The sequence below is a fragment of the Leuciscus leuciscus genome (assembly GCF_965113295.1).
Source record: "Leuciscus leuciscus genome assembly, chromosome: 18".
NCBI lineage: Eukaryota > Metazoa > Chordata > Actinopteri > Cypriniformes > Leuciscidae > Leuciscus > Leuciscus leuciscus.
Genome location: NC_138742.1, coordinates 9,541,551 through 9,558,294, shown reverse-complemented (window position 1 = coordinate 9,558,294; position 16,744 = coordinate 9,541,551). Strand labels below are relative to the sequence as shown.

Genomic DNA, 16,744 nt, shown 5'->3' with positions numbered 1-16,744 from the left:
TACGCACTCAACAGCACTACGTAGGCTATATCATCGCATGCAAATAGATGGCATATTTTAGATGAACAGCAAAACTGTGTTTAATGAGATTTTCAGACTATAGGTTCTTATCTTTAGGTAGTTATTTTAACGTTATAACGTTTTGTAAATCAAAAAGGATTTTTTTTTTTTTTTTCAATGATGACTGAACGCCTGTGAAATATAACACGAAATAACTGATGTTAATTGTAGCAAGTTATTGTGGAAATGCAAGCTCTTTTGCTGTTTGTAGCTGTTGCTACGGGAGAAAAAAACACAGTGAAACGTAAAATAACTCGCAGCTGTTCTAATTAATTGTTGAATTTTGTTGAAAAGAGACTATTCATCCTCCGTGTTTAAACCGCAATATGGACTCGCTTTGGTCGTTTAAAATAAAGCTGAACATATTTGTTGCATTTTTAGTAGCCTAAACAAACTTCTGTTACTTTTTCCTGGTGAAAAACAACGAGCCATGACAAACGTCTATTTTTTTAACCATATTTCTTAACTCATTCCATATTAGTAGATTAGCATATGTGTGATATGCGTATAGCAGCTACTATTGTATACAGTATAATATAAAGAAAAAGTATAAGAACTTGAAGTAAATTTGTGTTTGTCGGTTACAGTGTTTTGCTGGGGTTTTTTTTTCTCTTGAGGATAAAATATTCTGAAATAATAGCCTATATTTAAAAACGCATAAAGCAATAGCTCGCAGCGTTACTTGGCCTATACAGATTTTTTTTTCTCCCCCCCCCCCCCCCCCCCCTTCTTATTCAAGCTACAAATGACCACAAAACCGATAAAAAATGATCTTATAATGAAATTTATCCATATTCTAGCTCATATTCCAGGTTCATTTTCATATCCCACTGCATGGGCATTCTGGATCCCAATGGTAGCCTATAGCTATATTCCGTTGGTCCTACATGGAGGGGGAAAAAAACTCTATTTGACTATCTTAACCATATCTTTAAAGAAAAGATGTCAGAAACCGAGAAAGTTGCACTTACATGCTGTCGCAATTAACATGTCTGCAGAGGAACTGACCGCCTCCTTTAACTTGAACTTGGACTTCCGACTAGACGTGCCTGAAAGTGGGGGAGACATTTTGTGAGACGCTCTGACAAACGGACTTTTAGTTGCCATTGTAATGCAGCCCTCTGAATCTAAAGGACTTAACATGGTAAAATGAGTAACGCAGAAATTCCGAAGCTACACGAGTACGAGTTGTCAAAACGTGCTCGAGATCCTCTGAGTCAGCGCTTTTGGATTTTAATGTTGTTCCCAGTTTTGCTACACCGACATAAATGAATCGGCAAAACAGAAAACATGCTACGAGTCCACAGTCTACATAATCAGTTTTTTCGTGTGTTTTTCTGGTTTTGATAAGATTTTGCATTCTCAGTTCAGTGTAACCTATAGTGATATGTGATACATAATTGGTGATGTATAACAAAGAAATATCATCGTGCACTTCTGTTTAAAATGAAGATATTCGTGTGTAGGCCTATATTCCCTTCCCATTTCTAACCATTTCTCATTATGCCTGACCACAGATTTAATTTGTCATCTCACTTGCTCATGGTGTTCTTCATATAAGCCACACATTTTACCGCATTGCACCGAGGCTGAATCGACGCAGGCCTAGTCATATTCTGCTGAACTATGCGAGATTTAATACAGATTTGTTCCTTCAGGGGGACGCTATTGCTTTCTGGAATAAGAAAGAAGGTCATTACGAAACAGCGTTTGAGATGTTTTGTTTCGAACGACTAATTTTGTAATACTCCCTACTCATAGCCTACTGTTCTTTTTTTAGATTAAACTTTAAATTGAATGCTATTGGTATAGTGGTATACTATAGGAGCACTGTGGCACTGCAGTGACATATTGATACATATTCATGAACGTTGGCACTGCACTCTGCAGGAGGTTTTTTTTTTTTTTTTTTTCATAGGAGAATCAATTCCTGAACCAGGCCTGCAGCAGGCCCGCAAGAATGTGCATGCAGAGGCAAAGGTGTAGCTTTTAAGCGCCTTGAGCACATTACATTTTTTGATGCAGTGCTTTTGGCACATTGTACAGGTTGCATTTGCGTTTTTGAAGACATTTGTTCAAAATACATATAGCTACTGTCTTATGTAAACATTGAGTATTTTGGTGGGAAATTCATTCTTTCTTGGTTAATAAAGAAAATCTGCCATGTTTGAACCAGCGTAACGTTATCTGCATCGATTTTACTTGTAGATAAGGTATTGTAGAGAAGGTACGTACTTTTTAACTCACGTCTTTGCAATCTGACAAGTTTTTATTAAATAATTTAAAAAGGGCGGAAAAATAATGTTTAGATGTTATAGGCCTATATCAATTTTAGAAAACACTTTATTTTAAAGAGTGAATGAATCTGATTTGTAATGTATGAATTACCCATCATAATGTAATTTTTGTCTGACTAAACTACAGAACGTGAATATTCGGATGGTCTCTGTATGCATTAGAAACCAGAATAGAAGCCACCTTTTAATAGGGCTGTGGCTAGCGAGCTTTAACTGATGTTGCAATCGATCTTTCACCCACTCCATGACAACGTAAGACGCACAGACACAACAATGCTGTTCCCAAATCCCTGAATGACAGATTTCCTTGTCTTTACCTCTGACAACCAAAACTTTTAAACTATTATTTTTACATGAATGAATATACAGATCAACTCAAGTCTGAGCTCTAGTATAATAGCCTATGTTTAAATGTCAGAAAATTTGTTAAAATGTCCATGCTTTTCCGTTCTTTGTTTGTTTTCTGTTGTGTATAAATCTGAATGAAGATTTGGGCACAATGTGGTTAGAGAGATGGATAAGAGAGCACGACAGGTCTACTATACTATGCCAGTAGCTGATAGATTGGTATGGTATTTAATACATCATAGCAGAGCAATGAAATTAGACTAAAGTTTTATAGTGTAAATAAAACAATATTACTTAAAACTTTACTTTTTACCATTATATACATAATAGATTTCATTAGAATAAGTTGCCACGCGATCGACTATTTCTCTCCAATGGTCATTAAATAAAAAAATATTTTGTAAATGATCGCTGCGTCGCCTTTAGATGCATTGGTTTGGTGACGTCAGATGTTAGAACAGTTGGTTTTCAAACTTAATCTAAAATGTGAACTGCACAGACAATGATTTTCTTGAGCTTTCTAATGTCTTTAAACTTTACTTTTTTTCTTCTTCTTTTTTTAAACATCACTCCCTGTCCCTTTTGGCTTTAAAGTGTGATAATGAAAAAGTCAGATATCATAAAGCTTTCTGATTATAATATGTATGTGGGCCTGTGATTAAGAAGCAACCTGAAGCACTACAACGGTAATTCAGTAGGAGAATGAAGGGCATGAAGAGTTATATTTCAGTGTACACCTGTGATTTCTTTGCGACAGAAAAGTGAAAACATCAGAGTCCAAGATCATGCTATTGAAAGCACTTCAGTCAGTGACAAACTGTAACACGCAGAGACGTGCAAGATGCACACATAAGGAAACGTATAAAACAAACTTGTATGCTAGATCTCTGGTGAATAAGACAAAACAATTAGGCTACTGAAAATGCATTAGTGTTATTAAAAGGAACAAATTTGCAATGTTTGGAATAAATCGTTTGCCATTTGAAATAATGCGTAAGTCAAATAAAAAATGCAAGAAAGAAAGGTGCTTAATCATAGGCGCTAGTTTACATAGACACAAACTCACTCTCAGCAGACACAGGGACACTCACTAAATCCTCTTCCAGTTTGACACTGTGGTCACCGTTTTAAAGGCGCCGTGTGTTGAGACTCGATGGAACCTTTATGCCATTTTAGCGCTCTTACTGCTATTCAAACAATGCTCATTAATTTGACTGTATACTTGCTAATACGGAACTGTAATATAGCTATATGAGTCTTATATTTAACCATGAAAATGTACATAATATTTTAATGAGAGGGTGAAGAATACTGATTTAACATTTATAAAAAATAATTTAAAAATAATTTAAAAAACTGGACAGTGAAGTATACAAAGCCCGAGATTACAATACGCATAATTATTAATAGGTGTGTTAGAGAGGGGATGCCTTTAATGTGTAGTTGTAAACTACACAAGTCGCTTTAAAAATGCATGTTTCGGACTATCAACAGACAGGAATAGCACAAATAGTCAACAGAGCTTTTTAAATAATATACTGCTATTTCAAATATATTAATTAATATTGAGTTATTCCAAATTGTTTTATTCAAACAGATTTATGTGTTTTGAAATAATATTTTCAACTTGTACAGGAAGCAATAACATCGGAGCAAAACGTTGATCCGTATGGAATGCGATGTTGAATTTGAAATTAGTCGAACGTGTAAATACATTTTATCTGCAGCTGTGCTGTAAATAATAGAAATGTATTTTCATTGATGAATAGAATTACTTTTCATGTCACTTGGGATTTTGTTTTATTATAAGAAGAGGTGTGTTGTCTTAAATGTGTTATAACGGTGGTAGTTAAGATTGTACACGAGCTACGATTTGATTGTTGAAAACTACTTAGCTGAAATCTGATATTGCAATTGGTGGCAAATTGATCAAAATGAACTTGAGAGAGAAATTATCAAAAAGGTCATCCAGGGAAAATTAGTCTACTACACACGCTATTGCAACTTCACATCAAATATAAAAAATAAGGTAACAAATGTTCAACCAAAATCTCTTGCATTCAGATTCTTCCTTTTACATTTTTCTGTTCCCACATTCGTAATTTGCTGCTTTGAGGAGGCAAATGTAAAGAAGTCACTGCATTCGCCTAAACATTGTTCTGTTTTGTAAAAAAAAAAAACATGGTTCTTGTAGCGAAGCTCATTGAATGTCAACAAATCTGGATAATATAAGATAGAAGCTCCATAATTAACATGTCATATAAAGGATCTCTTCACAGAAACACGAGAGGAAGAAAGCAGATTCACCGGAAGGGGATTTCTGCATTGTTAGTTGTATTTGTCTTCCTACTCGTAACAGTTTAACAGTTGCCGGTGCACTTAAAAACACTTAAAAGTAGGAATTACATCGGATTGTTTGCTAGTTTCTTTTCCGTTTTCCCAAGTTGTATCTCAAACCCTTTCAAACTACAGCGAGTTTGCATGCATACGAGTGTGAAGTTCATTCTTGTCTGTCTAGACTCTGATTACGACCTTGTTTGTCTGCGTTTTTTACCTTGACCTTGGACTTCCATGCAGCTGCCATTTGTAAGAATTGTCCATTCTTCAGTCTGTGAAGACAGCGGTGGATTTCTTTGCAGATAGGAGTAGTCAATGAACTTACTCATCAACATTATATCTAACGCACAAAACACAACACTGTCTAAAAGGTAAAAACTGTTCAAATTACCTGTAATACACAAGGACCGTCTCTCCCTCTCTCTCTCTCCCTCTCTCTGCCTCGTCGCTACACATTTGAAACTAATAGCAGAGGAATGTTTTAACAGGGAATGGCACTCTTATTCATTCCTCTTGAAACGTTGCATTGTAAATGTGCAACATCAGACCGGAAGAAAATCTTCTGATCCAGGGGCGATACATTCATTCTTGGCATGACAACTAGCTGGATTTGATTAACTATTCTGTTGTATTCTACAATCTAGTATTTAAATAAGAATTCAAATGAGGCATAACAGAGTAAATTACTACCATATTGTGAAAACGCAAATCTATTTGTATAGTGTGTGTGTACTGTGTAATCCTGACGGTGAATATTTTTTAACATAAGTCAGTGGGAGGGAAAGGTATTATTTATAGAATGCAAAAATGTATCCATACTTTAATTTCAAACTTTTTTAGGCATATTATGCTGATTGTCGTTCATTTATTCACATCTACACATCAACTTGCGGCCCTAAATGTTGGACGGTATGGAAAATAATTAAAAGTGCAATTGTGTAACTTAATATAGGCCTACTTTAGGCAAATCATTTTATAAGTTCGACAAAAACATACACAGTGATGAAACACAATTCGCAAATGAGACATTCTCTCAGGCCATTAGTTTCATAATGAAAATGATACGAAATGACAAATACCCTTTTCCCTCAATGCAGAATGTGTTTGATTCTGTCTGACAGTTTTTTGTTTTGTTTGTTTTGTTTTGCAGGTTGTTTATTTTTATTATTAGTTATAGTGTTGTTGATCTATTTTTACTTGTTTCTAAAAAATGATTTTACAGAAGATTAATTCATACGTGGCCTATAGTAAATAACGCCAAGTATTTTCCCTCTCTGAAAATGCAACTTAGGCGATTCCGCTCATACAGGTTAATGACGATCGTATATAACTGACAAATATATGAATTAATACGACTTTAATCATGTGCAGTATGCTTATTTGCTACTCTAATTCATAAATAAAGAGTTTTACAGAATATAATGTATGCTTTTTTTTTTTTTTTATGTAGCCCATGTATGTATATATATATGTTGTTACAGATATGCGACGTTTCAGAATGTTGATACTGGAGGAGGATAAATAATGAAACCGTGCATACTGCTAAGTGTCCAGACGTTTGTCGGCAGAAATGTTGAGGTTGTTTTCGTTCCACTTAGCTTGAAGCCTTCCCCTTTAAGAATGACTGACTCCAACTCTCTTAGCCAATGCCTGGGCACAGAAAACCTTAGAACCCAGGCGTGAAACGTGAGCCAGTAGTTGTTTAAAGGGATTATTCTTCCCACCCACAATCCAGTCTCTTCGGGCTAGTTAGCATATCACGTGCCTGCGCTTTAATGAACTGGACACATGGATATAGTCGTGCGCATGCGCGTGCGTAAAATGTAGTTGGAAATGAGGTATCAGTCTTGGAGTAGGCGACTTTTAAAAAGCATCGGCAGCCCGTGATATGACGACTTCGCTGGTCCTGCATCCACGCTGGGCGGACACCTTGATGTACGTGTATGAAAAAAGCCCGAATGAAAATAATCAAAATAAAAGCCAAATTATGGAAGGATTGAGCGGGAATTGCCCTGCGACTCATTGCAGGGAACTGATTTCACACCCCGCGCTGGGGCGGCATTCCGGCACCATAGCGACTCACCAGGGATCCGTGTACTCGGATATATCTTCCCCAGAAACCGGGCGACAGTGTCCCGCTCCTCAGACGTCATCTAGCGCCTCTCTGAGTTACGGCTACCCCTTTGGAAACCCTTACTACGGTTGCAGATTATCTCACTCGCACAACGTGAACTTGCAGCAGAAACCATGTTCATACCATCCAGCAGAAAAATATGCCGAGACGAGCAGCGCTTTGCCCACGGAGGAGCTCTCCAGCAGGGCAAAAGAGTTTGCTTTCTACCCAAGTTTTGCCAGCTCGTACCAGGCGGTTCCAGGATATTTAGACATGTCGGTGGTTCCCAGTATTAGCGCGCATCCCGAGCCACGTCACGATGCATTGATCCCCATGGAGGGCTATCAACACTGGGCTCTGTCGAATGGCTGGGATGGGCAGGTGTACTGTTCAAAGGAGCAAACACAGTCTTCTCATCTTTGGAAATCTCCGTTTCCAGGTATGTCTTACCACACTTGTGAAACCATTCAAAATGAAAAAAATTCTAAGAACATGCATAACAGGGGTAATACGACTTCCTGTTATGATAACATAGCTATACTTTTTTTTTTTCAACTGTAAACTGAACATGCAGAGTATTCACCTTAATGAAATGTTTCGATATGCTTGAATAAAAGTCATCAGTTGATAAGAGATTTGAACTTAAACCTCTAAATAATGCATTACGATTGCGCACCCACAAAGTCTGCATGAAGCTGTCAAATGTGCAATTTTTGTTCTATTCATTTTTGACACGTGACAGTTGGGAAATGCTCAATTGGCTTTCCAGAACAAGAATTTTAGCAAATCCTAAACACAAGTAAGACTGAGTTAGAATAGCCTATATGTTTTATTTACTCCCTCTCACATAAAATAGTAGGCTACAATGTCTGAGTGACGTATCTGGTTACAGAGGATAGTCATATATTAACTCAGATATTATTGAGTCACAGGATTCTTAAGGCAGGAAAGTCACGCAATTCGGAACTTGGGTATGGCAATATTGCCTACCTTTGCTCCTCCCGTATAATAATATAATAATATGATAATAAAAGGTCTTATTTGTACCACGCATATAAATCTTTGTCAGCAGTGATCGGGAGTGGTGCCCCGCAACCTGTTATTGACATTTAGCGAATTCCATGGAGCAGCATTTTTTTTTCTTCTTCTAAGAGCAGCTGCCGTTCTGTAGTCAAGTTATTGATTTTAGCTGTGGAGTAAAATTACAAAATGCCAATACTATGTAGGTAGAACTCAATATAGGCTACTGTCGCATTATAGTGGCTATAGTGAATACTTGTCACCACCAACACGCCCCTGACCCGTTTAGCAACCACCCCCCCCCCCCCCCCCCCTCCTCCCCCCAAAGGTCGTCACAGTAACACACAGGTAGCATATATTTTAAAATAACCACACAAAAAAAGGATATAACAAAATAGGCTTTTTAATGCAGTACTTCGTGTGCTCATGCTGTTTTAATACATAGTCCAAAACAGTTCTTTACAGTTAAAGTCTGTTTGAATCCGTTAGACAATATTACGTTTCTGAAAGAAGGGCAGTTGACATGCATCTGTCTTGTGTAAATGTTTTGTACCAGAGTAATGACAGAGAAAATCATAGAATACATCTGAATGTGTCTGTGCTTCAGCTGCCAGATGAGCCAATAATATCCTTCACCTTATTTTACCTTTACTATGCCACTGTGAGGTAGTGATTTTGGGAAATGAATGTTGCTGAGCGTCAGTGTAGTTGCATTATAATAAAAATACACGTGATTTTACATAACAGTATATTGTATTGTAACTGAGCCTATTTGTTAGGCAAGCACCTGTCATAAACCCTCAATTTTGAAAAGACTTAACATTGAGGATGATTTGGTCTTTCCACAAACCCCATCCATCCAAATTTTACTTGAGAAAGATTTATTGTTGTCAGTTTATCAATGTTGGTTAAAAAACTATTAACAATGCTGGGGAAAAAAAGGCTACATAACTTACATAACGTTATGTAGACGCAGACTAATAAATATCCTTCCTACTGTATACTATATATATATATATATATATATATATATATATATATATATATATATATATATATATATATATATATATATATTAGTAGCTAATATTAATTTTTATATTATTTTTGATTCGATAAAGTAACTCACAATAGGAACATAAATGCCTATGTGTTCATTTATGACATTGGCCCCAGATATTTAAATCATTTGACGCGACAATGAAATACTTTATTAAATAGATAACTCAGTGTTTCCCCATGGTGTCAAACTGAGCAAATATTTCACCAGTGCCACTAGTATAATAATGCTTCCATTCACTTTTTGTTTTTCAGATGTTGTTCCGTTGCAGCCGGAAGTCAGCAGTTATCGGCGAGGGCGCAAAAAGCGTGTTCCCTACACCAAGCTACAACTGAAGGAACTGGAAAAGGAGTATGCAGCAAGCAAGTTTATCACCAAAGACAAGAGACGACGCATCTCTGCGACAACCAACCTCTCAGAACGCCAAGTTACCATTTGGTTTCAGAACCGCAGAGTGAAGGAGAAAAAGTTTGTCAGTAAATCCAAGACTAATAATCACATGCATACTTGATGCATGTTTCGTACTTTTTTCTCCCGCCAGCTTATATCCTTCCGTCCAGAAAGTCTGATATTTACCTCTGTTCAGAAATCATGAATGAAGAACATCCGGGCAGCCTCAAGCCTAACCTGTCTTCTTTCACTTTATTTAATTTAAAACATGCACACAGTACCATAACCGCTCACTCTTTGGCTTTTTGGGCATATGATACAAAACTGTGAAAATAAAGAAAGAAAAAAACATTTCAACTTCGTCCTTTTCTATGAATGTACATATATAAATAATAAATATTTAAAATTACACAAATATCAAAGAGACACATTGTTTACGTGCATCTGAAAATGAAAGGAGACGCGACCCTTCTGCATCTCTTCATGTGTCCGTCAAAGCCAACCAGCAGAAAACACTCGAGGGGCTCAACACGCACGAGAAGAGAGAAAAACAAAAAACAATCGGACACTTTGGATGAATCAAGACTTGTATAAACTCTCAAAAGGCTATAGCAAATATTGAACTGAGTCACGAATAGAACCCGTATTTCGTGGAGATGACAAAAGATTTTGCTAGAATGAGCCTACGAGACTTCAAAAGCTAAATGGTTCACTGTGGGATACATTGCTTTTTAATGCCGAGGGTAAACCATGGCTGCTAATATTAACTGTACAGTTTAATGCTTCTATTATTTAATTTCGATTTTGCGTATGACAGGTCTGTAAAAAAAAAAAAGAAGAAAAAAAAGGAATGTTTCAAGATCATTTGTATGTGTCCCTATTAGCAGTGAAGGATATGACTCTGCCATGCAACTGGAATGATTGTAAGCTTTTAAAAATCATTTAGTATTAAACATTAATGCACAGCCTTTTTGTTTTTATATAGAAATGTGTATCGTAAAGCATTGGAGCTGTTCACACAACTTGTCTGTATCTCTTTTCGTGCAGTATGTGAACTGTATTGTGGTGTTCAATTCCTAAAGTAATGAATTGAGACATATTTCATAAATAAAAATGACAATGGAATTTGTTGAGTACATATTTGTTGTTAATCAATGCATTATCAATGGGAACGGTGCATGGCCCATTTATGGCCGCTTCAGATGCATATGCCTGTCCGTCTTTCTTCATTAGTAAGAGTTTTCAAATGAGCTCTTAGATTGAATGTTTGTGTGTCAGTATAGGGTGAGGGTTGTTGAACAAGCGCAGTGTCTGTATTTTCGTTGCGAAAATGAATTTTATTAATCAACACGAGACTCGGGCTTGCTTAAAATACGTAAGAAATATGCACAACCTTAATAGATGTTAGTGACACGACAAGATAATAACATTGGGAAAATGTCTAGTATGATTAGTTAACTTTTGACTCTTACATTTTCTATTTTAAAAACATGAATCTCTAAAGTCAGTGCTGAATATCATTTGAATCAGAATGCTCGCGCTGTGGGCTTCCACTATATGCCTTATGCATAAAGCAAACAACACACTTAGGCTACATGTATCGATTTAGACATAGTGTTTATTTACTTTATTACAGGGCTAATAATGCAATTATTCGCTATAATTATATTCAGTATTATATCATTCAATTTAAACAAGGGTCCGTATGTCTTACTCGGACTATAATTGCACTACAGTTTTACTAATTTTGAAGATTAAAGGTGAAAGAAGGCTCATCTTCAATGAAATGTCACGACAACATTCAGATAAGTTTGTTCTTCACAGTTTGGTTCTGGTTCATGAGGACTATCCCGTTCGGCTCTGAAGGTATGGTCGGAGGTACAACATTCATTGATTGCTTAAAATTATTTAATTTTAAAATAACATTATTATTTTAGTAATATTATATTGATTTTTCAATAGTTGGTAAATAAAGCTGCCTGAAACACTGTAAAATGTGTACATTTAAATACTTTTTGTTATGACACGCCATTTAAAAGTAATGCTGGTGGCAGTGTATAGTTAACGCATATTTAAATGCTTCAACATCCTATTCACAGTAAAAACAAAAATTGCTGCCATAAACTTTTAAGTAAAATAAACTTGGATTTTTAAGTCATTTCTTAAATTAAGTCGCAACTAAATTACATTAAATTGACTTTAAAAATTAGTTGAATCTTGTATAACTTCAAAATTAAAATTGCTTAACTTATTTTGAGTTAAAGCAATGTAAAAACATATGTTGTCATAACGTAGTGATCATATACATGTTTACAGTGTTACATTTTTTTTATACAAATATCTGTTTTTAAAGTTACTTTTTTTTTTACAAGGCGTCGCTAACTCCCTTTTGTCAAAATTCTAAGAAATAAGGAATTCTATTAAATGTATATCAGAGTTATATAGTAGATGTATATATGAGTTATTTAAATATAAGAAGCATTATAAGAAAAATAAGTAATTTGGTCAATAATTGCTTACGAACGCTTAGCACGTATGAAGCACACACCCTGTAACTGGTAGCCTAAAACTTTCTTGTCATCAGTCAACTATCAGCATAATTAGGTTTTTTTTTTTTGTTGAAGTTGGTTACTTTGAAAACAGAGAAATATAATGTTAACTGCATGATACTTAAGCCGTGTGTTTTAACGTCACGTGATCGCGCGTTACCCTTGACCATGACTATGCAGTCGCTTTGACCTTGACATCACAGAGTCTTGTGAATAATAAACAGAGGGGCTGGACACCACTGCCCGTGGTTTGTTTTCGGGCAAACAAGGTGTTATTTCCCTGTCTAGACGGCGAGAGTTAATGACATACCATAAATACATAAAAAAGGAAAATGCTCTGATTATCCAATATCCTTGTCATTGTGAAAATGTACACTGTGTACGTTTTCAGTCCCCCGTTTTGTACTAACACCATTTTTCTCTTCCGCGATCCCTTTCCCGTGTAAGTTTTAAACCACCAGTGGTTGTATTCTCTCATCATGAGGTGTAGGTTATATTGACCACGAAGGCAGGTAGTGCATTTACGTCTCCAAAAGACAGTGCTCAGAGATGTCATCTTGTGTTATCCATAGGCGCGCCGAGGAATGATGTGTACTTCTTCCCAAATATCGAGAGATGCATCCTCCACAGGGTCACGTCAAAAGGTACGGCTAGTTTATTTATTTGTAGTGAATGTGCGCATTGCCTTGGTGTTTTAAATATGGAAATGAGGTGGTCATTTATAAATATAGAACGATATGAATTTATTTTGTGGTCTTTTATTGATGCACTTGTTCTGTCAAGCTACCATTTTCTGTCTGGTTAGGCGCAAGGCCTATTCAAAATACGCCAAACTATTATGAGCAATAGGAGCAAAAGATTACTTTTTCGAAATATATATTTTCTTCCTACTCACGTGAGCGTCACAGCACGCTTTACAATTTTGTTTTCTTTAATTTATTGCCGATTGTAATTATTTCATCATTAATGCTCTCAGCAAAAAAAAAAAAAAGGAAAATTAATTTATTAAATTGTTGGATTTCTAAAGTTAGAATACAAATTATTAACTCTCTCAAACAACTGTATTTCTCATAATTAGTTGCAGGCTATATTCAAACCTGTTGGTTTTGGGCACTATTTCTTGCTATTAAAAAATTATAGAAAGAGTTGTATTTTTTGACTAGAATTACAATAACACTTGCAGGTTTTGCATAGAACAAAAGGTGTTATTCTAATATAGAAATCGGATCATTTAATTATTTATGTTATGGATCTATCTAGAATTATTGCTCTTACTCTCACCATTGCTTTGGTTTATTAATTGTAAACTCAACAATAAACGATGTTGCACTTATATGCCCATTGTCTTATATTACTGTTCAAATTTATTTAAACACACATAAATATAACGTATACATGTAGGCTATATATATTTTTAAATGCATACATACCCATTTTTAAAGCAGGCACTCACACCGAATTTGAGAAAAATAAATATATAAATAAACTCTCTTCACAACTATATGGTTTCAAGGGATATGTTACTCAAATTATAAATGTTCCGTGCAAAAGGCCTGTTCAGCAAAACATATGGGCTCACGTAGGGTTTTCTTTTATTCGCCGGTTCTAAACTGAGCAGCTGGAATGTGAAGACAGATCAGTGTTGAGCAGAAAGGGGGCTGATAACCTCTGGTGGCGTGTGGTGGAAATATCAGGAAGTGAGCAGTGTAGACTCAACACGAAGACACATGCTTTGCATAGGTCTTTACATTAAAGTCTGGCACACGTACTCTTACTGAGTATGTGTGTTTAATTTAAGAAGAAGGTGGCTAACAAACTAGTAATATGTAGGCTATATTTGGAGTGCATATTTGATGAATTTGCTAGTGTTTACGAAAAGGCCTGCTACGCATACCGGACACACATTGAATTGTATGATAATGGGTTGTGTTGATTAAACTGTATCGACCTTTACATTTATGCATTTAGCAGAAATTTTTATCCAAAGCGCCTTACACGAGAGTAACAAAAGCTATTCTTAAAATATCCAACAATGTTTCTAATACACAACGCCAGGTTTATTTGAAAACTGTAGAGTAGGAAGCTAGTCTTGCTTAGTTAGTGCGGCTGATTTAATTCCCGTATGTGTATGATATATATTTATTATTTTATATATGCTGTATATTATATGATATGTATAATATTTAAGATGCATTGAATCTATTCCAATGTGAACCAGATTTGCATCTGTCATGTTTTTTTTCTATTTGTATTTTATAAACTTAGAATATTACAAGCTGCACAGTCCATGAAAGCAAAATAATAAATGAATATAGAATAAAAAAATAAATATATATATACATAGGCTATATAAACAGAAACTTAGGTCAGGTTTGCGATTTTTAAACGCCGTAAAGTGTTGCAACGAACATCCTGATTTCTGTTTAATCACTTTAGCTACTATTGTCTTGTTTAAGCTCAATTTATAATTACTTAATTTAATCAACAATTCTACCTGTTATTTAAAAAAAAAAAAAAAAGATATATGCAAACGTGCAAACGCATTAGTCAAATGTGTGTGATCATACACACTTTTTATGGAAGTTGCGTCTTTAATTCTCTACGTTGTTTTGTAAAGCTGTGTTTTTATTGTTATGGTCATTATTTTAATTTACTATTGTAGTTAGCGTTATTATTAGTATTAGATTTTTGAAGTCTATTAGGATACCGAATGATATCATCAAACATTCATCCTTTCTCCAAATTGAGTTAAAGTATTTAAGAACAAGTATTTAAGAACAGGAATTTTGCATTTAATTCCCATTTTAATGTATCCGTTTTTGTTTCCTCAAGAAATTGGCCTCGGAGGACATTTACTGCAAGGCTTTCACTAAGCCAACCTGTCTTCCAAAATCAAAGACAATAAAAAGGCCTTTGTTTACGCTATGGCCCTGTCTGGACGGGAAAGAGATTCCAAGACAGCAATCTCACAGCGGCGCAGACAGTGCACTAGACACTGACCTTGAACTAACAACTATTTTAGCCATTTTCCAGAGATTTTGGGAGATATCAACTTTGGCCATCCTTCTGGTAAGAAAATATAATCTTTTAACTGTGACGTCTAAGCGATATTATTTGAGACAGTCAGGTTGAATTTATTTATTTATTTTATTTTTTTGACTACATTAAGTTGTTGAAATGTCATTCATTCCCAGTATGAGAAGTAGTTACTCTTTGAACAACTTGTTGTACTCTGTTTTATTCTTGGGTGGATATAATGAAACATTTTTTTTCTACTAAAAACTGATTAGAAGAGACTAAGAAAATGACACGACTGAATCTAATAAGTAGCATGAGTGTTTTCTCTAAGTATAGTGACTAAATGTCTCTATAGCTTCATATTTGGTGATTACATTTATAGTAACAAAAAAGTCCTGACATTTTAGAGAAATATCTGATAGCATGTAAAATGTATGCATGTGGTGTATACATAGCATGTTAATTATACATGAATCTGGTATGGAGTGTCTAGCCGTAAAACATGCACATGTGTATCTCAAATTTGGATGTAATAATCCTTGGGCAATTTAGAGGACAACATTTGTAGTCTTTTGGTTGTTTTGGATCTCTGTTATATTTGTAATGAGCTGAACACCGGATTTCATTTGCATTTATAGCCTAGATACTCATCGCCATCAATGAAGTTGTTTGTGGTTATTTTGGCTTTGTCGCTTTATTTGAAAGTAGACTAAATAAAAAATAAATGAATAAATACACAAGTTGCACTAATCACAATTACAAACACGCCCACACACAGATACACTGACACAAGCTTTAGATTGACAGCAGACGCAAAGTTACCGTTTCTCAAACACTCGTGCAATAAACTAGGAAAATACAAATGATTTAAAATGAACGAAGGCAAATATAATTTGCTCCTTCATAAATATATGTCAGCATGAGCATGTGCGCGAGAGGCTAAGCAAACGCGTAAACATTTTTTTTTTTTATGTTATGCCGGTATATATCAATCCGAATATTATATATATGTATAAAAAATATTTATTACATAGTTTTTAAATATTGTAAATATGACAGCTGTATCCACATCTGACAACCTTTAACTTGGTTATTTGCATTCCACTTCCAAAGCAGAGATAAAAAGGGATATCATTCAAAACAGTGTTTTTGACACTAAATACAATTAGACTGAAAATCCCAGTGTATTTATTTATAATTATTAACTTGGAAAATAAAATACAATAACAAACAAAAGGCTTGAAAGATTGGACAAACACAGAATTGCACTTCTATCAGCTTTGCGTTACCTAAACACACCAATGTGAGACAGAGGGTTTAATGCGTACTGTTAGTATTGTCTTTTTGTCATCTTAATCTTTATTCTCGCTTCATTATGTTCTCAAATAATACACGTGACAATGACACGGCGTTGCATTTGATGTGAGGAAAATTTGCTTGTATTTTATATATTTACAATCAAAAATCAATTAATGTGATCCAGTGTGGTGTATTTGGAGCGGCAGAATCATTTTAATGCCCTCTGCCAGCTTGTAAAATTCAAATAAAAGAA

The 16,744-nt window shown here is 35.1% G+C and overlaps 2 protein-coding genes across 2 annotated transcripts in view; one reads left to right on the top strand and one right to left on the bottom strand.

Annotated features, from left to right (window-relative positions):
• Positions 1-16,744, bottom strand: part of LOC309481339 (tubulin alpha chain) — a 267,267-nt gene that overhangs the window by 203,741 nt on the left and 46,782 nt on the right. The gene's annotated exons all lie outside the window — the stretch shown is intronic.
• On the top strand, positions 6,420-10,744 carry hoxc13a (homeobox C13a). Its single transcript, XM_082144420.1, has 2 exons — positions 6,420-7,594; positions 9,490-10,744. Exons 1-2 carry the CDS (start codon positions 6,931-6,933, stop codon positions 9,744-9,746), a joined length of 921 nt encoding a protein of 306 aa, XP_082000546.1. The 5' UTR covers positions 6,420-6,930; the 3' UTR covers positions 9,747-10,744.